Source organism: Mytilus trossulus, chromosome 1 (assembly GCF_036588685.1).
Source record: "Mytilus trossulus isolate FHL-02 chromosome 1, PNRI_Mtr1.1.1.hap1, whole genome shotgun sequence".
Classification (NCBI taxonomy): domain Eukaryota; kingdom Metazoa; phylum Mollusca; class Bivalvia; order Mytilida; family Mytilidae; genus Mytilus; species Mytilus trossulus.
This window is the reverse complement of record NC_086373.1, coordinates 48439041-48461312: the sequence shown is the minus strand read 5'-3', so window position 1 is coordinate 48461312 and position 22272 is coordinate 48439041. Positions and strand designations below refer to the sequence as shown.

General features: G+C 32.0%; 1 protein-coding gene across 1 annotated transcript in view; it reads left to right on the top strand.

Annotated features, from left to right (window-relative positions):
* The window catches only part of LOC134722794 (macrophage-stimulating protein receptor-like), a 35629-nt gene that overhangs the window by 4860 nt on the left and 8497 nt on the right, over positions 1–22272 (top strand). Inside the window, exons 3-11 of the mRNA XM_063586453.1 lie at positions 1502–1669; positions 2876–3012; positions 5144–5276; positions 5754–5890; positions 6902–7120; positions 7823–7916; positions 8303–8533; positions 9800–9949; positions 16263–16506. Coding sequence (XP_063442523.1) covers positions 1502–1669; positions 2876–3012; positions 5144–5276; positions 5754–5890; positions 6902–7120; positions 7823–7916; positions 8303–8533; positions 9800–9949; positions 16263–16506 — 1513 coding nt within the window. The remainder of the gene's footprint in view (positions 1–1501; positions 1670–2875; positions 3013–5143; positions 5277–5753; positions 5891–6901; positions 7121–7822; positions 7917–8302; positions 8534–9799; positions 9950–16262; positions 16507–22272) is intronic.

Sequence of the window (22272 nt, the reverse complement as noted above, 5' to 3'; positions counted from 1 at the left end):
CTAGCATATTTTCAATTTGAAATAGTAAATCACCAAATAGGATTTAAGAGGGTTCGCGGGTATAAATCTTTTTTTTTTAATATAGGATTTCGCTATTTTTTTCTGTAAATAAACATTATCCTATTCTTAAAAGAAAAAAATAAATAAAAACATGGGATCACCGTTCATTTAAGCTCACAATCAGTCTTTTAAAGATGCATGCATTTCTGGTAAAGTACATTTTTTTCTGTTGGCCTAATAGGAGAAAAATTGGTAAAATCGAAATAGTTTTTTTTTACAGAAATCGCTTAAACTTACAATAGTTTAGTTTAAAAAACAAAAATAAAAAAAATTAGTTAACCGATGATTTAAAAAAATTATTTCAATTTTTATGCAAAAATGGTATTTTTCACCAAAGGGAGATAATTTTGAGCATTTTCAATGATATAAACATTTTAAGAGCAATCTGGGGCCAAAATGAATTTATTTTTTGGGTTGATTTTTGTACCATATTACAAAGTTACGACTGATAGTGTAATAAATAAAATTTGAAATGAAAAACACGAATGTTTCAATTTTTGCTGATTTTTTGGGACCCTCGAGCCTCCTTAAAAGAATTGAACAGATTGAACGATTGCGATATACATGCTTGATTGCGAAATATTTAATACTCTGTGTTATGAATGAAACCAGTAGAATCTATCTAATCTTGTCCACTTTATAATTGTAATTGATTTTTAATAATGTTGAATATGTTTCATTACATAAGTTTAATTTTATCAGTAAATACAATAAGTAACAAAAACTAAAAGATGAAAATAAATTTCCAGTGCCAGATTTATCTTTGCGTTGAAGACTTGCATTGGTGACCTTGCTGTCTGACTCTCTTTGGTAGGGTTGTTGTCTATTTGACACATTCATCGTTTTAATTCTTAATTCTACGTTTCAAATGGCTTTAACTTTAAGCTATTTTGTAAATCTTTAAGAAAGTGTCAAACGACACGAAAACACAAAACTCCAAGGTAAATTAGATAATGTAAAAACTGACAAAATTAAATGTTATTAAGCAATAATTTAGTTTTGGATGTAACGCTTCTTCTGATTGGCTGACGTTGTTATGTTAATCAGCTCGTAGACACAATTTGGTCATGTGACCCTAAATGTCATCAACGTTTTGTCATGGTTTATTCCGGTTTAAAATGGAATTCAGAATTAAATTATAAAAAAATACTGTAATATTTTTCTGTCTTTTATAAATAACATAAAAAATAAGGTGCACACTTTAAAATAATTTATAATTAAAAATTATTCAGTGTTCACCACATTTTTTTTAATGTTTTTTCTGCATAGACAGACAAAATATTACAGTCATCTCTTTATGGATCAATTGTGAAAGAAATAACCAATGTTTTCAGAGTTATATTCATATTTGTTCCAGTATATGATTTTATAATTCCAATCGAGAGTTACGTGGTTTTTTTTATGAATAATTGCTTTTTAATGCTGTTTGGTTTCTTTCTAGGTTACAAAATTGTCAATGACGTCATGTAAATTACACAAAACGTGTGGAGAATGTGTAACCAGTAATGATCAACTTGGATGTGGATGGTGTTTCGATCATTGTTCCATACGTACTAAGTGTCAAGATGATATGTGGCATGATCAATCATGTCCGCCATTTGTTTGGGGTGTAAGTTATGATTTATATAGAAATATATCCTCCTATTTTCAGCATTCTAGCTTCGACACTTCGATGCGCCTTTTCTACACACTAAAGAGTAAAAAACATATATTATTTGCTGCTAATCACGTATGCTATCGACAGTAGCAATTTAAAAAAAAGTCAAAAAATTGTGTCAAAATTAAGTATGACGTCTTCTTACAAGTCTATTTCCTAGAAAAACCTGTATGTGAAATATACAAATAAACTCATCATAGATACCCGGATTGTAAGTTTGTATTTGCGCCAGAGGCGAGTTTTGTCTACAAAAGACTAAACAGTGAGGCTCGAATTAAAAAAAAATTAAAGGCAAAACAAGGTGCGATTTTCCAGTTGAAGAGCATTGAGGATCTAACGATCCTAAAAAATTGACAAATACAGCAAAGGTCATCCATTCATGAGGCAGAAACATCTCTAGTGCGTCGGTATGTACTGTTTGTATTACTTTTGTGATGCATTTTGTCAATTTAAGTTGACTATCTCTTTATTGCGAATGCAAACTCCTTCATCAAACTAGTTAACAGTAGATAATTCACACACATTTTTTTATGGACATGAAAGGATTTTGTGTTACATTAAATCGTACTAGAATTAGGGCTACGGTTGAGCACACACTAATAACTTTTACCCTGCCACATTTGGTATGAGCCTGTGCCAAGTCAGGAGCATTCAGTGGTTGTCATTTGTTACTGTTTTGCATATTTGATTCCGTTCATTATTTCGTACTTAAATTAGGCCGTGGATTTTTTAGTTTTGATTCTTTTAAAGTTGTGATTTCGGGGTCTTTTATAACTGATTATGCGGTGTCATGGGCTATGTCTATTCTTGAAGTATCTACGCTGACCTATATATGTTAATTTGTGTGGCATTTGTTCTAACTGAAAGAGTTGACTTATTTGCAAGAATATCACATAAGTTTCTTTTTTAAAAAGCAAACGCACAATAAAGCCTTCAACACGGAACAATAATTCACTATAGATACAGGAGGATACCACTTATCACTCCTGTAGACAAATAATCCCGCTGAACTTGTCAAGCAAATGAGCTCGCAGTAAATGAAGTAACGAGAAAGGGACATTCAATTATAACTCTAGAATGTTTTTTGTCTGATAGTCATTTCAGCTTTGATATTGAAATGTTGATATGTTATTGTGTATGTGGTCATTTGTTTTCTAGATCAGTCCATCAAATGGACCGCTTGAAGGGTCAACACAATTAACTATTACAGGAGAGAATTTCGGTTCGATGATAAACAACGCTACCGCATCCATTGGAAATGCATCATGTTCGATCCAGGACATAAATGACACAAGGTACACTTTATTTAATCTTCTTTAAAGTGTTTACTTTACATTTTTAGTGGATAGAACTAATGGAAGGAGCACGATTTTTAAAATCACTGGAATGTTTTTCAACTTTTCATTATTCGATTTTAAAATTGAATGAAACAATACTTTGTAACCCATGTTAACAAGATGGTGACAATAACAACACAAACAAGCTAGCATTAGAAAAGTTAAAATACATAATTAACACAAATCATACATTTGAATAATAATAAGATAGTTTTGTAATTTATTTATTATCAGAGTAAGTCAGTTTTTGTTACAGAAAAAATATGCCAATTTTATTATACAAATATGCAATTACGTGGGATAGAGTTTCGTCGATTTTTCCGAATTTTTAAAGAATGATAAGCATCATAACTATTTAAAGGGCATTTGTTGATGTATAAACTGGACCAAGTCATTTACAAACTTATTGTAAAAATCAAATGTTTAAACGGAATTGGTCCGGTTTATACATCATTAAATACCTTTAAAAGAAGGACGAAAGATACCAAAGGGACAATCAAACTCATAAATCGAAAATAAACTGACAACGCCATGGCTAAAAAATGAAAAAGACAAACAGACAAACAATAGTACACATGACACAAAATAGAAAAATAAAGAATAAACAAGACGAACCCCGTCAAAAACTAGGGGTGATCGCAGGTGCTCCGGAAGGGTAAGCAGATCCTGCTCAATATGTGGCACCCGTCGTTTTGCTTATTCGATAACAAATCCAGTAAATAGTCTAATTCGGTAAGTCACATTTATGAAAGGGAAGGTGCTTGTAGATACGACGTCAGGAACATGTCCGATATCATTTGTGAAACGGTTATTCCATAACGGTCAAGCAACTCGTGATGGCGTCCGTAAAATTTACAAAGGGATGATTTCAACTTCACCATTTGAAACTCTTGGTTTCATAGCTTCCGTGTAAGCAGCAACCCTCTATCAAGAAAATCATGATAGGAAATGCAAGCACGGGAATATCGTATCAATTGAGAGATGTATACCCTGTATGCAGGTGCTCCTGGAATGTTGCTACTTAGAAATGGAAAGTTCACAATTGAAAAACTGAAATCATCTCTTTTGTCGTAAAGTTTTGTTTTGTTTTCAACCGACCCTATTGTCAATTTCTGGATGTAGGTCAAGATATGAGGTCGATTTAACTGTATCTGTAGTATCCTTTATCTCTAGTTCGATGGGATAGATGCGTTCCGCATAGTCACCAAATTTTTGAATTATTTAGTGAAATAACATCATCTATAGCGGAAAGTAGAGTTAAAGGATATCGCTAACTTCTTATCTTTCTTCCTTAGAAGTTTCTGCATGAAGTCATACTAATAAAGAAACAAGTCGGCAAGTAGAGGGACACAACTTGTTCCCATTGGAATGCCAACAGTCTGTTGAAAAAAACGTCCTAAGAACGTAACAAATATGTTGTCAATCAAAAAATCCAGCATCCAGATAATATCAGTTTTAGAGAATGATTTGTATGAATCAGAGTGATCCTTTACAAAGTAGGATTTATCACTCCCTATGACAAGATACTTGTATCTAAGTTGGCCATTCTTTTTTATGAAGCAAAACAATACCAACTCTTTCAATTTGTCTTTTAGTTTGGAATGTGGAATACTTGTTTAAAGAGTAGAAAAGTCAAATGTGTTAATACAATTACAAGATGAAACAGAGTTAAATTGTATGTACTCTATAAGATCTTTGGAGTTTTTAAGTATCCACAAAAGTGCATTTATATACTATCCTTTTAATCTGTACCAAGTAAATCACAAACATACAATAAAAGTCCTGCGGACTGTTATTTATTTGTGAGTGAAATGGTCTGGTTTGTACACCAAAAAATTCTTAATTTTTATATAGGCGTTGAATCCTTTAATATCCTCGGCTGAAATAAGAACATTTTTTTCAACTGAGCATTTAGTTTTTTTGTCATTTTTTTTTAAGACAATATGGATTTAATAAATTAATTATTTCATCTTGTGGAAAATCTTTATAAATGATGATGATTATCATACAGGATTGACTTTGAAAAATGTATAAACACATTACGTTCTCGTTATTTATATCATGTTTTGTTCTCTTTATCAAACTTTAGAATAACTTGTCTGACAAGTCGAGAAGGATTCCCTGTCAATGCAACTGTTACGATGAACGTGACTGATTCGGCCTCCAAAACATTTAAAATTCATGGAATTTCTGAACAAGTGGACATATTATTTGAATATACGGTATGTGAGAACACTATAATGGATGTTTATGAAAAATTTTCTCTATTCAATTGAAGAAAAATTCGTTTATGTCATGAAAAAGGTCTTGTTTTAATATATGGCACTTGTATGTTCAATTTGTATATTATAGCTGTTTTACGTGTTACAACAGCTATAACTCAGGTACTGACATGAAATATATTTCCATTTTATAAATAAATGTTCTTAAAAATTCTAGAACAATCAAACTTCTATGGTTTTCATACCACAGAACTCAATGGTTATATTTTGAATATCGTTATATAGTATAAGCTGTTATAATGAACATGTGTTGGTACATACTTTGAAATGAAAGGCTGAAAATACTTTTATCGTCAAGCGGTAGTTATTCCACAGAAATACGGTTTCTTCTCATTTAAACGGTATAATTAATTTGTAATTTTGGTATCTTGACTTACTTATTTTATTTTCTTGTTTATATTTTGTATTATTTTTCAGCAATCTTGTATGAAGAGTATTTTCCCCACGAAGGGACCAATAGAAGGCAAAACATTGCTTACCATCAAGGGCGATAATTTTGAAATTGGATCTAACCTTTCTGTGAAGATTGGTAAGACTCATTGTGATATTCAAACGTAAGTTTACAATACAATACAATACACATATGTTTATTATAGTGACATTGTGTATAACAAAAGAGGGATGAAAGATACCAAAGGAACAGTCAAACTCATAAATCTAAAACAAACTGACAACGTCATGGCTAAAAATGAAAAAGAAAAACAGAAAAACAATAGTACACATGACACAACATAGAAAACTAAAGAATAAACAACACGAACCCCACCAAAAACTAGGGGTGATTTCAGGTGCTCCGGAAGGGCAAGCAGATCCTGCTCCACATGTGGCACCCGTTTCAATTAAATAACAATGGACCTATAAGTCACTGCAAATAGATACTATAGTATTATTTCAAGTTGGGATCAGGAATTTCAGTATATTTATTTTTCTGTATAATGAATTTATATAATCCGACAAAATGTGACAGTTTATTTTGTTTCATTCCTCTTTCAACTCGCGCGGGAAAAGATGACCGTGTTATGCTTTTTAATATTTTTAAAATTTAAAAAAAAGATCCTTTTTGGTCATGTTGCTTCTAATGTTTCTCTGCAATAATACACCGCAGCGGTCAAATACTTTGATTTAAACATAAAGTTGATGATTTTATCTATTTCGCTCAAAACTTATACATTGTAATTTTCATTTTAAAATTTTCATATTTACAAAAGGCATAAGTTAAATGTCCTCATTTATAGCATTGTGTCTCATCTTTTTTCTTTGAGACTTTAAATATGTTGCCTTTGATGTTTAACCCTCAAAAAAGTTGTATGCCAACATACCTAGTTTTTGAGGTCTTATTCTTAATCAAAATATAAGTAATATGAAATTGTTACGTATGTTTTGTTTCAAAAATGGTAACATATCAAAGAACCTGTTTTTATCAAAAACCATTGTAGTCGGTTGAATTGAGTTTGACGTGCCATTTATACAGGCATTTAAATATGAAGTTATGTATTTGTTTTCTGACAATCAAAACATCAAAATCTAGCATCAAAACTAATTATAACGAGCATTCTATATTTTAGAAAAAATGACACAGAAATTATGTGCCTCACACAATCTTGTGAAACATGTGAACAAGCGTTTGAAGGAGGAAATATTCAAATGTCTCAGTGTAGGTTGAGCGTAGATATTGTCGTAGCGATTGATGGTGCATCATATCAGTCAATAGAAGACAAGACGTTTTGTTACATGTCAAACCCGGAGATTATTCACAAACCATCAAGAAATAGTTCTATGATGAGGTATTTATATATTAATATGATTATAGTATTCAAAATATGAACTGACACTTACGCTGCGAGAGCTGAAGAAATAATGGTGGTCGTCAGAACCTGAAATAAAAAGTAGTAGCACAGAAAACAAAAATTTGGGATTGGAATGTACAATTTTTCTTTTTTTAACAAAACACTGCAAATATAAGGTGTAAAGCCTTTGATGTAAAGAAACTCATAGTAGATACCAGGACTAAATGTAGTATATACGCCAGACGCGCGTTTCGTCTACAAAAGACTCATCAGTGACGCTCGAATCCAACAAAAGTTAAAAATTCCAAATAAAGTACGAAGTTGAAGAGCATTGAAAAAAAAAGTGTTGCCAAATACAGCTAAAGTAATCCATGCCTGAGGTAGAAAAGCCTTAGTTAAAAAGAAAAAGAGACAATAAGAAACCCCTTTATCGAAAAGAACTCTTTTCAGGTTTGGGCAGTGATAATCATATGTCGGGAACATTTAACTTATGCGACTGAAGACTCAAAGATAAAGATAGAAACAATGAGAAATTATACTTAGAAATTCTTAAGTGTCAAAAATTCATTTGTTGATACAAATATAAAAACAAATCAAGTTAAAGCGGTACATGCAGTATGTGACGATTCCATTTTAAGAAAACCAATTGTCACTGTTCTTTTTATAAACCTTGATTTGTTCAACAATAATTTTTTTCAGCGGAGGTTTAACCATTAAAATTTTTGGAAATTGGTTTAATTCTGTTACCAACCATGGTATACTATTAAGTGTCGGTGACGTTAATATAAGTTCGGTAAGTGTATACATTAATCAGTTCATGATTGCTCTCAATTATAAAAAAAGTTTAGTGACAGCTAGGTATTCAGCATGTTCAGTTATGATTTTGTTTTTAAGTGTATAAGTTATAAGTGTATGCTTCCTGCTGATTTAATGAGTCAGGTCATTTTACCGCGCAATATTATCTAATATCCTGAGTCTTTAATGCAATAGTAAGTGTTGAATGCTGCCTGTCATATTGTCTTTGTTGTTAACGCTATGCGGCAAAGGGGAAATAACTATATTTTAGAATTTGTTTATTACAGTTGATGGTCAAATCTTCGTATTTTCTGTTGAATGGAATATTGAATAAACCATTGTGAAAATGAAATAAGTAGTAATGTGTATTGACATTCATTCCAGTCTTGTAGAATGAAGAATTCCGGACAACTGTTAGTGTGTTCAACTCCTGATTTGAAATCCGTATTGAACAAATCTGAAGAAGTTATCGAAGGCCGCTTGACTGTAATACTAGACAACAATCCAGTCAAATCGTTCTCACTCATGATTTATCCTGACCCAGAATTAGACTACCTAGATATGGACACACAACTTAAAGATATTGAAATGAAGGACAAAATGTTAGAGCTAAAGGTAACTGAAAACTCGTCAAATATATCTGGCCGTAAAGCCATAAAACCAGGTTCAATCTACCTTTCCTTCAATGTATTGTACCAAGTACAATTCTTATCAAAACTATATATTTTAAATCACGCATGTTGTCTGTTCGGTTTCTATAATACTATACAAATTAGAACAATCAAACTGATAAGTAGAAAATAAACTGATGACGCATTTGAACTTTAAACACAACATAGAAAACTAACGACTAAGTAAAACGAACTCCATCAACACTGGATATTATGGCAGGTGCTCCGGAATTGTAATCAGATCCAGCTCCATATTTGACACTTGTCGTGTTGCTCATGTTAGTAAACAATATCACATATTCCTTCTTTACTAGATATTTCTTTTTTGAAAGTCACGTATCATATATTGTTGATACATAGTCTAATATGTATTACAGTGATTAAAGAATGGGGTCCTTAAGGTTGGGCAGTTTATAAGAAAAGAAGTTGGCAGTATCCTTTAATTGTACTTTCCGCTATATATATGATGTTCTTTCACTAAATAATTCAAAATTTGGTGACCAGGTTGAACGCATCTATCCCATCGAACTAGAGATAAAGTATACAACAGATACATTTAAGTCTGTCTCATATCTTGACTTTGTTCTAGAAATTGACAATTATGGTCGGTTGAAAACAAAAGTAATCGACAAAAGTGATGATTTCAACTTTCCTATTGGGAACTTTCTATGTATATGTAGCATCATCCATGCGGCACCTGCATTGAGCGTATATATCTTCCAAATGATACAATATTCCCGGGCTTGTATTTCCTATCAATATTTCCTAGATTGAGGATTGCTGCTTACAAGAAAGTTATTAAACCAAGGGTTCCAAATGGTAAAGTTGAAATCATCCCTCTGTAAACTTTACGGACGCCATCGCGACGTTTTACAGATGATAGTGCAAATGTTCTTTATGTCTTTATATAACTACAATCCCTGTTAACGAATGTGACCTTCTAAATTTGACGTATTACCAGATTTGTACAAACATGAGCAACACAACGGGTGTTAGATACGGAGCAGAATCTGCCTATCATTCCGGGTACCTGATATTAACCCAAGTTGTTCGTGTTGCTTAGTCTTTATTTTTCAAAGTTACTTTTTGTGTACCATTGTTTGTTTGTCTTTTTTTAGCCATGGCGTTGTCAGTTTTTTTTCGATTTATGTTTGAATGTCTCTCTTGTATCTTTCGCCCCCTTTTATAGCATAACATATTGTTTTTTCAGGGGCGATATCTGAATTCTGCAGCAAGAAAGGAAGATTATATAATAAAAATAAATGGATCGAGTTGTCCTGTTATGGATCTTCATCAAACGTATCTGATATGTAACCTTTCTGACACAGTTCATATCAAAGATGTGTCACTACTTGTAGAGGTAAATATTATATCAAGATAATTTCAAGAACTCTGCTAGCCTTGTGATTATAATACAAGATGTCCTCATAAGAAAAGTTTACGAATTGGCGATAGAAAAGTTTTGTATTAAATTTTCTCCTGAAACATTGACCAGGGTTACTTTAAATAAAACAAGGATGTCCACTAGAAAAGAAATTCATTAACCAGATTAAAATATTTCCCTGAAAACATTTTTTGCTGTATCATTTTTATGTTTTTACATGTGATGTCTTTACAACTTAAGATGCTCGGATATTTTAGAACCATGATGCCGTTTCTGTGATTTTTCTCAAATTCCAGTCGCATGTGAACTGTGGAACTCAATTTTGATGCTTAGGAATACAGCTTTTCCAAAGATTTATATTCTAAAAAAAATTAAAAAAATAAAATAAATAAATATGACGTGATCTCGCAAATAGAAATACCATACACAATAGACCAAAGAACATGAGTGTAAGAAACTATTTGAAAACTTGCGACATTCAAGGATGAGTAAACAGTGGTGAGCTATATGAGTCCAACTATAAAAATGTAAAAAAAAAAAGGAATAAAACAAACGGTCATAATCATAAATTACAAACACACACAATTTTAACAGGTGTCAACATAGTTTAGAGCATTCATCCTTCCTCGTGCTTAAAACGGTTTCAAAATTCTATGTTTCTTGAAAACTATTAAAACATATTGAACGTCCTTAGTAAAACATCCATTTTGGACACTTTCCTGTTAGGTTTTTTAGACACTCAAATCAATCCATGTGTTCGTAGATAGTAGATGTTTTTGTGTCCTGTTAAATTGTTCCTTTTAAAAGTTTTGGATTTTCATAAATTCTATGTATAACTTTTGGACTAGTTTGAATCTCGGTCTATTTCTGTAATTTATTCTTACATACTTTTGATTTTTTAACCCTGTATGCGTACATTGCCTATGTAAATTTTAAAATTGTTTGTATGCACATTGAACGACAAATTTATGTGACGTATATAATTTTTCTGACGTCAGACACTCAAATCAATCCACGTGTTCGTAGATGAAGAAAAATGTGAGCTTTTGAACAAGTATTTTAATTTAATCTCCAAATTAAATGAAGAAAATATCAACTTACCACAATTTGAAACTAAATCTAACAATAAAATTGGTGACATACATGTCACTATTCAAGAAATTATAGATATGATTAATATTCTTGAACCAAATAAAGCCTCGGGACCAGATGTGATTAGCCACAGGATGCTCAATATCTGTCCAGATAAAGTTGCAATACCTCTTCAAATTATATTCAACAAGTCCCTAAGTCAATGTATATATCCAACCAGCTGGAAAATTGCAAATGTAATAGCTCTTTTCAAAAAGGGGGACTCTTCTTTGCCATCTAATTACAGACTAATATCTTTAATTAGTTGCGTGGGGAAAGTAATGGAACGAGTTGTGTTTAAACATGTATATAATCATCTATTTAATAACAAACTAATTTATGAATACCAATCAGGTTTTTTGCCAAAACATTCAACAGTGCATCAATTAATAGAAATCTATGATTGTATCTTAAATGCACTAGAAACAAAAGAAACTTGCTGTTTTGTTTTTTGTGATTTTTCGAAGGCCTTTGACAAAGGTTGGCATATTGGCTTACTACATAAAATGAAAGCATATGGCATTGAGGGAAATCTTTTAAATTGGTTCACTAGCTACCTATACCAAAGAAAACAAAAGGTTATCATTAATGAATCATCCTTTACTTTTTGCAATGTTTCAGCTGGTGTACCCCAAGGATCCGTTCTTGGTCCTTTATTGTTTATCATATATATTAACGATATTGCTGAACAGTTAACTTCTTTATGCAGACTATTTGCAGATGACACTTCGTTCAGCTACTCGGGTCATGACGAGGAACTTATACAGTCAGTTGTTAGTCGTGACCTAAGACAGCTGGATGAATGGTCAAGAAAGTGGCTTATGTCTTTCAATCCTGAAAAACAGAAATTATGATGTTCTCAAATAATGAGATAAAAGACCCTAATTTTACTATGAATAACAAAAAAATACCAATTGTGCGATCTCATAAGCATCTAGGGGTTACATTTAGAAGTGACGCAAAATGGAAAAACCATGTTGAAAACATATTAAATAGTGTTAAAAAAACATCTGAATATATTGCGAAAACTCAAATATCAACTTAGCCGACAAAATTTGGAAAAATTATATTTAGTATTTATTAGACCAATTTTTGAATATGCAACTGAAGTATGGGACAATTGCGGAAAAGGTTATTCAATTAAATTAGAACAGCTACAACTTGAAGCTGCACGAATTGTAACAGGTTTGCCTATTTACACACACTCTGAGACTGTCTTAAAAGAGGTTGGTTGGGAAACTTTAAAGGAACGAAGAAAGAGAAGAAAACTACAATTATTTTATAAAACTCAGAATAAAAATGCCCCTGAATATTTATGTAAACTTGTGCCCCCTAAAATTCAAAGTACAACACAATATCCCTTGCGAAATGGACAAGATATCATTTTACCATTTTGCAGGCTGACACTGACTTCCCAATCCTTTATCCCATCAACAATTAAACTTTGGAATAATTTGAACATATCAGTTCGAAATGTAGACTCGTTATCAAAATTCAAAGTAGAATTAAAAAACTACGAAATTCGAAATGAGAATCAATCTATTTTAAAACATTATTTATATGGTCCAAGAAAATTGAACATAATATTAACCCAATTTAGATGTTCGGCATCGTTCTTGAATTGTGACTTGTTTAGAGCTAACATTATATCTGATCCAACATGTAAATGTGGTTTGGATATTGAGGACATGCACCATTTTTTCTTCGATTGTCCTTTCTATTTAAATGAAAGGGCTATTCTGTTTAATGGTCTCAGCTGGCTTCCCGAAGGCTGCAATTTGGACATTACACTACTGGTTTTTGGAAAAGAAACTCTTTCCTATGATCAAAATGTGCAAATTCTTAAACATGTTTTCAATTTTATAAAGAGATCAAAACGATTCCTCGTAGTATAGTATCAACATAGGTAAAACGCACATCATCATCATTATCATCATCAACTTAATCTCTGTCGTTCTTTCCTCATTCCCTTTACTTTTTTCAGTAAAGATAAGTAATATGTATGTTGTTTATATTATATGATGCATGCTCATGTTCAATTTGTATTGTTATATATATTGTATTGTGGAGAAGACTTTATAAGTATGTTTTACTTGTGTCTGATCCTTTTTCGCTTTGAGCAAATAAAATATGTTTAAACTAAACTAAGAGATGAAGTTAATATTTTATTTTTACTAATGGTATCTTCACTTTTACAAATATACATTTTTTTTTAATAATTCCAATCAAAAATATTTGATGAAAATCTCTTTCTTAATTAAACAATTACCAAAGAGCTTAAATTAATCAGCAATGGTGAAAAGATAGATTTTAAAACAAGTTAATTAGTATTTTATGACAATGGTCAACTTTAATAATGACAAGGTATGCATTATGTGTTGACACCAATAACACACTTTTACAGTAAGGATTATGTTCTAAATTCATCCAAAAATCTTAAATTATTCTTTAGCTAAATTGCCAACAATCTGTGAACAATATATAGTATGTGAAAAAAGGAATGCCATGTAATGCAATGTAATGCAATAAATTACATAACTTTTTTCTCAAGCAATGCATTTAATTACAATTACATGTAATCCAAAATTTGCTGCATTAAACATTACATGCAAAACTTGGAAAAACAATAGTGTAATTTAAAAGTAAAATAACAAAAAATACTGACTCATATGAAAATAAGAAGAGGTCGACAATGAGAGGGTTCTTTCCTACAGGAATGTCGACAATTAATGGGAAAGGTCTACCTCCAAATCCAACAAATAGATTGTCAATACAAAACTTCAGAATACTAATTATTTGTTCCAGCTCGGTGTAGCATGTTTTACCTTTTTGTTCACTATAAACAAAAAAGGCCGTATGGTATTAACTTATTTCGGAGAAGGATCGAGATTTAAAACTATCCAGAAGTTCTTTAACGTATAGAAGAATCCAGATATGGTTAATACTACTTCGCGAGTAAACAGTATTTATGAATCCTACTTTCACTGCGGACAGAATTTAAGCCATAGTAGTCACAGTGGAGGAATTTATTACACATGAAATAGAAATGTTTATATTGTCATTCAACGTTTTATGTGCATTTAACACCGCATAAAAGGAAATACGTGACCTTAACTGAGAGGCAAACAATATCAACAAATTATTCGGATTTATCTTTTACTAAAATTACTATGACCGAAGCAATTACATGTCCTCGCGTAGTGTAGTTTATATAAAATCTCGTTTTTTCTTTATGACAAGAAAAGGTGGAACTGTAAAACGTTATTATATAAAAATAAGGATATGTGATATGATTGCCAATGAGACAACCATCGACAAAAGTTCAGATGGAGTGGATATAAGCAATCATAGTCATCTGTACGGCTATCAACAATGAGAAAAACCCATACCGTATGGTCGGCTATAAAATATTCCCGACCTGAAAAATAAGAAAAGATTCAAATGAGAAAACTTACGGCCTAATTTATGACAAAACAATTTACGAAAAACAAATAGAACAGAGATAAACCAACTACAACCATTAAACTACAGGCTCCTGACTTGGGACAGGCGCATAAAGAATGTGGCGGTGTTAAACATGTTTGTGAGCGCTAAACCCTACCCAAACCTGGGACAGTGGTGTAACAGTACAACATAAGAACAAGCTATAAAAATTAGCAGATGCATACAAAGAGAATTACATCTAACAAAACCACAAAGTGGACGTTGACGGATACTTATGCATCCATGCAACAAAAAGACTTTAAGTACACCATTATTGAATGCGAAACTCACAAAAATATGTTTACACATTAAACTATAGAATATTACATAAGGTATACTTTACATATTGAACAATACCATCATTTAAAAAAAGATGAAAATGTGTTCAACATGCAGACTTCTTATACGTTCAGGTATTTCACATCCAATTTTTTATGGAAATATTCTTTAAAAAGCACAAACGTGTAAGTATTCACCTCAGAAACTTACAAAACCTTTGAATAGACTTATCAAGAAGGGATATAATTACGATACTGTTGTCAAGTCATTAAAGATTGCATAGTTTGGTGTTAATATTGAGTCACTGATAAGGTCTTTGCGTCGGAACGAAACACATTTATTCTAAAAAAAACAGTTGTTGGCATGACACGGGTTATGTTCTTCTCATATATGTTATGATGGTATGATACTAAACCCCTAACGGGAAGGATTGTGCCTGATGTTCATATGATGAAATCATAATCTTTCAGTCAGTTTAATTGAAGTCTGGAGCTGGTATGTCAGTTATCTGCTAGTAGTCTGTTGTTATTTATGTATTATTGTCATTTGGTTTATTTTCTTTGGTTACATCTTCTGACATCAGACTCGGACTTCTCTTGAACTGAATTTTAATGTGCGTATTGTTATGCGTTTACTTTTCTACATTGGTTAGAGGTATAGGGGAGGGTTGAGATCTCACAAACATGTTTAACCCCGCCGCATTTTTGCGCCTGTCCCAAGTCAGGAGCCTCTGGCCTTTGTTAGTCTTGTATTATTTTAATTTTAGTTTCTTGTGTACAATTTGGAAATTGGTATGGCGTTCATTATCACTGAACTAGTATATATTTGTTTAGGGGCCAGCTGAAGGACGCCTCCGGGTGCGGGAATTTCTCGCTACATTGAAGACCTGTTGGTGACCTTCTGCTGTTGTTTTTTTATTTGGTCGGGTTGTTGTCTCTTTGACACATTCCCCATTTCCATTCTCAATTTTATTTCAGGATTGAGAATTGGTGTTCGCCTTATTTATAATGAGCAATGTGTTAATGATTAAAGATATGTAAAAAAAAAACTACCTATATATACCTTATCGTTCAGTAAAATAATATTTTCCTTAACATTATGTACATGTCTGAGCCTCATGCCCAAACAAAAATGAAATAAGTACAATTCACGTATATTATACTTTGCGATGTACGTGTACTACACATTAAAGGGTTAACAAAAATGAAAATAATCATAAAAATTAATTAGAACACATTTTTTTCTGTGTCGATGAATGCATTAAAGGATCTGCGGATTTTATATAGTAATAAACAAAAAAAAAACAAAAAATACATCATTGTTTTTATTAATATAAAGTACTTATTTAGTATTGTTACATATGTACATTTCTTATCGTTTATTTGTTCTCCTGAAGGTATCTGTTGGTGCTAATTGGAAGACTGTTCTTGGACACATAAAGATTTTCCATGTAAATTATCGTCAGAATCAATTAAAGAACACAGTTGTTGGGATTGCTTTGGGCATATCTGCTGTTTTGATGTTAGGTCTTATATTTGTCAAGCGCAGGTATCATTTAGGAGGGTTTCGTAAAAAGATTTCTGTTATGTATCTCAACAACCAAGAAGATAGAAATACGATAGGTCCACAGAATGAAACAGGTAATAAGATATATAGCTATTATAAGTTATTTTGTAAAGTACAAATCACGTTCATACTAGTTGGAGGTTTAGCATGCTAAAAATCAAGTTTAGTGAACCAGTTTCTTTCTTCTAGTTGGAAGCTACTATGAATTTACATCCGAATCCAACTGCTGTGACAGAAACTCACTATTGATTTCCCGGATTTGATAGCTTTGTATTATCTACAGATATTGAAGCGATTAATTTTGTACAAATAGTTACAAAATTTGTAACGGCCTTATTTAAAACGAAATTGGCTTTACATTATTCAATGGTGTATACTCTTGTCCAACCGGACACAAATGTTTTAAATTCATTCTGATTTATTTTTTTATGTATTAGGTAATTCGCCTGCACAAGTTACGCTAAGATACGACCAAATAGATAGCACTCCATCTGAAGAAGCACAATATCTTTATTGAACGCAATTTGATTAGACTTCGGCAAGATATTAGCCATGGAGAGCATGGTATGTTCTTTTTAAAAATATTGCTTCCTGATTTTGTTTCAATCATTTAATATTACTTTGAATAAACAAAACCATTAATAGGCGAGTGACTTATTTCAAAAAGACGCTTAGTTAACGACTTTAATGCACCCACCTAACACACGGCTGTATTATATATCATTCGAAAGCTAATAATTTGTACTTTCTGTTTTGCCCGGTCGTAAAAAAATCGTATGGTGCATTTTCTGTTAAATCAAGGTCATAGGTCATGAAAAAATATTCCAGTTTTTGCGATTACTTAACAAAAAGCCATTTTCTTATTCTTGTACCATAAAATTTTTCAAAAGATCATATTAATTTTATACAACAAGATACATCATTTCCAGGTTAAACAAAAAATAAAAGGTAAAATGCGCAATATTTCCCGAAAATTGAAACTCATTCCAAATCCTAAAAAAATGAAAAATTGTTCAAAAAGCAAAATATATCTTGGGGAATGATGTTTGTATGCTGAACAAAATAGATAAATGTATATGTTTTAGGTCAAGGAATGTTTGTTTTGTAATTTTAAGATGTAATTAATAATTATTGTTCATAAAACAGCCTTCTATTGAAGTGTTTGCAGTTGCCCCAAAATCTGCCATCTGCAAATTGCGATCATTTTGTCACTCTATGTAAAGATTGCACATCGCTAATTGTCAATACCAAGGATCGGAATGATTTTCCATAATAAAAGAAGGGGTGTTAAAGTTCGAAAAGAATATAAACGAGTTAATTGAGGTAAAAATATGTTTTTTTACGAAGTCAAACTTATTTACTTTTTGTTATCATGTTGGAATGCAAACATGAATTTGCGACTAAATCGTAGGCAACATTGAAATAAGTAACGTTGTATAAAAACACTTAGTGGTTGAAAACAGGCTTGTATTACCCAATCTTTAGTTTTATATATGTTGTGTTGAAAGCAGGATGTAAACGAACTAAATATAATGGTGCTGCTTCTTATTCAGTTTAAAATCGTGATAGACAGGTTATATGTGTTTAGAAGCTCAATATCTTTAATTAATATTTGAATAAAAGATACTTTAAGTTTTTTCAACATAACCTTTTAAAATACAGATGCATGTCATTGTGTTATGTAAAATACTATAAGCAGTTGTGAAATAAAAAATGAGAAAGTTAAATACCCTTCCTGACCTCATAAGATCATTCGCTGTTTTAGGCAGTTATCATGGCGATCGTTTTCGTGCTGTGCTGTGTTTTGCGGACTGTTGTTTGTTTCTTGGACTTAAAGTTTATTTAGTTCATGGTTTTGATTAAGTTAATTTGATTCATGGTTTGAGATATTGATTGTCCCTTAGGTATTATTTTACTTGGAAAAACATTAACTTGCAGTAACGAAGAAGATTATCGCAATAAGGTAAGTATCCGCGAACATAACTTAATGTGCTCACGGTGATGTTTATATATAGAACCAAATCGTTATCATGATAGATTTAACTACAATGATCTAAATTTTTAAAACTTTTCTACTTGAAGAGTGACGAAATATGTCAAAGGGACATCAAACTTATAATTGAAAACGAACTGACAAAGCCGGAAAAAACGAACAAGACAAGCAACAGTATACAAAACACAACATAAATAAAACTAAAGATTGGGTAATACAAGCCCCCAAACGATATTTGGTGTGAACGCAGGGGCTCCCAATGGGTAAAATATTATGTTCCACATCTGAAACCCGTCTTGTGGCTCATGTTATTCCTACGTCGGTGCCAAGCCTTTTTCGGTAGGTGACATTCAAGGGTGTGATGACAGTATGTTGGTTACGTCGATTTGAACTTATCACTCGTCATCTGGTGAAATAGATATTTCATAGTTGTCAACCAACTCGTAGTGACGTCCATTAAATTTTCAAGGGGTGATTTCAACTTTGCATTTGAACTCTGGTTTGAAGCCATGTCCAAACGTATTTTTTCTTCAAATGTCCTGTACCAAGTCATATGGCAGTTGGTATTGAATAATCTGTTTCTTTGTATGTTGGCGTTTGTTTTTGTAGCAGTTAACTGTTTTTGTTATTCCTTTGTGTTCCTCTTATAGTTGATGTCTTTCCCTCGGTTTTTGTTTGTGACCCGGATTTGTTTTAGTTACTAGTAAATCGATTGATGACTATTAAAAAGCGGTATGCTATAGATGCCTTTATCTAATATCTTCATTGTGAGCAGTTACGCACTACCACGACAATCGTGTAGTAAGTGCAACCTCTGGAATATTGTATCAACTTAGAGATATATACTCAATAAGAAGATGGCGCGAAACTGCGTTACAATTGGGCAAGTGTTTAAATAGTTAGATTTATTTGACTTCGCGAGCAGTACGTCAACTGAGAATGCAAAGACAAATTTAGGAAATACAAAACCCTACATTTATATGTCATATCATAAATATGTTTGACTTGTTATTGTTTAAGAGAAGTTAAGGCTAAATGAAATCGGTCTCCTCCTTTAGTAGTATAGATATGCAGGCGTTACTATAGTGTTGCTACATAGAAACGAAAAGTTTATAATTGAGTAGTAAGAGGTGTTTTATGGATTAATTTGTGCTCTCATCTTTTGTCGTAACTTGTTCTCAACCACTCATCGTCGATTTCCATATACGTGATAGGGTAAACTGTTGTTAACTAATATCTGTTAAGGCTGTTCGGGTTTTTATTCAATTTCAATAGAAAATACGAGTCCTGCATTGTCACAAATTTGGAACTTTCAGTGAGATACCATCATCTATATAGTGGAAGTGAAGTTTCAAGATAATGTTAGCTTCTTTTTAGTCGTCAAAAGTTGTTCTTACATGAAGTCATCCTAGTATGAAATAAGAACTAGTCATTCAAGTTATCCAGGAAGTCTAGTCGCAACTAGAATTGTTGTGTGTTAATTGATTTTTTCTTCAAAGTTATTCTTTTTTTTTATGAATTTATACATTTAAAACGCAATTTAAGCAATCAAAAAGTCAAGTTGAATAATGTATTAACAGGTTTTTTAATTCTTTGAAATTTCAATTTTCGTCAATTTATTTTGTATTTATTATTGTCAATTAATTTTTTATTGTTCACCTTAAATAAATAAAAGGTCTTTCCACTACATCAATATTTATAATGAAGCTACAAATCAAATAATTAGAAAAGTCGAAAGATGTTTATTTCAGTCTGGTAGTAACAATGCGGATTGTAATCTCTTAGTTTCGCATCCCCCTTTATTTCAAGCAAAAGTATGATTTGCCCACATATTTTTTTGTCCTAAATTTTACAGATTCTTAAGGATTTGTTTATTAAATCATATATTGACCACATACAATGTTCAAATAGAAAGAAATGCTTCATAACTGTTTCTTTCGCAGATGGTGGTATTTTGGGCAACTGTATGAGTTGTTATGTTTTGCTATTTTATTAGAAGTAAGTTCTATTTAAGAAAATTTATGTTGTCAAACACTTCTTTGATAGTTATTACAGGGTTTTACTTAGTTTTAAGTGATTAGCATTTGCATCAGAATGAAAAATTTGGATTTTCACACATTTTGTTAAATTTTACTCAAATTTCTGGAAACATGTGCTTTCTAACAAAAACATGCTTTCAGTATTAAAAAATGAATTTGATTAATGACTGTTGATATCTAACTCTCTTTCATCTTGTAACAGTATTAAAACATTTGACTTCTCTACTCTTTACACAAGTATTCCACATTCCAAACTAAAAGACAAATTAACAGAGTTGGTATTACTTTGCTTCATAAAAGAGAATGGTCAACGTAGATACAAGTATCTTGTCTTAGGGAGGGATAAATCCTACTTTGTAAAGAATCACTCTGATTCAAACAAAAAATTCTCTGAAACCGATATTATCAAGATGCTTGATTTCTTGATTGATAACATATTTGTTACGTTCGGAGGACGTGTTTTTCAACAGACTGTCGGCATCCCAATGGGAACAAACTGTGCCCGTCTACTTGCTGACTTGTTTCTTTATTATTATGAGGCTGACTTCAAGCAGGAACTTCTTAGGAAGAAAGATAAGAAGTTAGCAATATCCTTTAACTCTACTTTCCGCTATATAGATGGCGTTCTTTCACTAAACAATTCAAAATTTGGCGACTATGTGGAACGTATCTTTCCCATCGAATTGGAGATAAAGGATACTACAGATACAGTTAAGTCAGCTTCATATCTTGACTTACATCTAGAAATTGACAATGAGGGTCGGTTGAAGACAAAACTTTACGACAAAAGAGATGATTTCAGCTTTCCAATTGTGAACTTTCCATTTCTAAGTAGCAACATTCCAGCAGCACCTGCATACGGGGTATATGTCTCTCAATTGATACGATATTCCCGTGCTTGCATTTCCTATCATGATTTTCTTGATAGAGGGTTACTGCTCACAAGGAAGCTATTAAATCAAGAGTTCCAAATGGTGAAGTTGAAATCATCCCTTCGTAAATTTTACGGACGCCATCACGAGTTGGTTGACCGTTATGGAATAACCATTTCACAAATGATATCGGATATGTTCCTTACGTCGTAACTACAATCCCCTTCCCTTTCATGAATTTGACCTACCGAATTAGACTATTTACCGGATTTGTAATCACATAAGCAACACGACGGGTGCCGCATGTGGAGCAGGATCTGCTTACCCTTCCGGAGCACCTGAGATCACCCCTAGTTTTTGGTGGGGTTCGTGTTGTTTATTCTTTAGTTTTCTATGTTGTGTCATGTGTACTATTGTTTTTCTGTTTGTCTTTTTCATTTTTAGCCATGGCGTTGTCAGTTTGTTTTAGATTTATGAGTTTGACTGTCCCTTTGGTATCTTTCGTCCCTCTTTTGATATCTCTGCTAATTTTTTAAATTGTTTGCATATGAAAATTTAGTATATATAAGTCATATTATGCAATCAAGCTGAAGTCTTAGAAAATATGCACTTATTCGTCCTTGACCTTTGCTCTTGATTTGACGAAAATTGCACCGTACGATTTTTTTACGACCGGGCAAATCAGAAAGATCAGATATGTAGCTTTCAAATGATGTATAAATTAGCCGTGTGTTAGGTAGGTGCATTAAAAATTTAATGTTATGGTTTAAGTCACTCGCCTATAAATACTGTACAAGCACAGAACAAAATGTAATCCAAAAGGTATAACCTTATGAAAAGATTTGTTCTAATTCTCTGAAATATGATGCAATTTTTATCAAAAGCTTTATCTCAGAATAGACAAAAAGAAAAACGTTATTTTACTTAATTCAATTC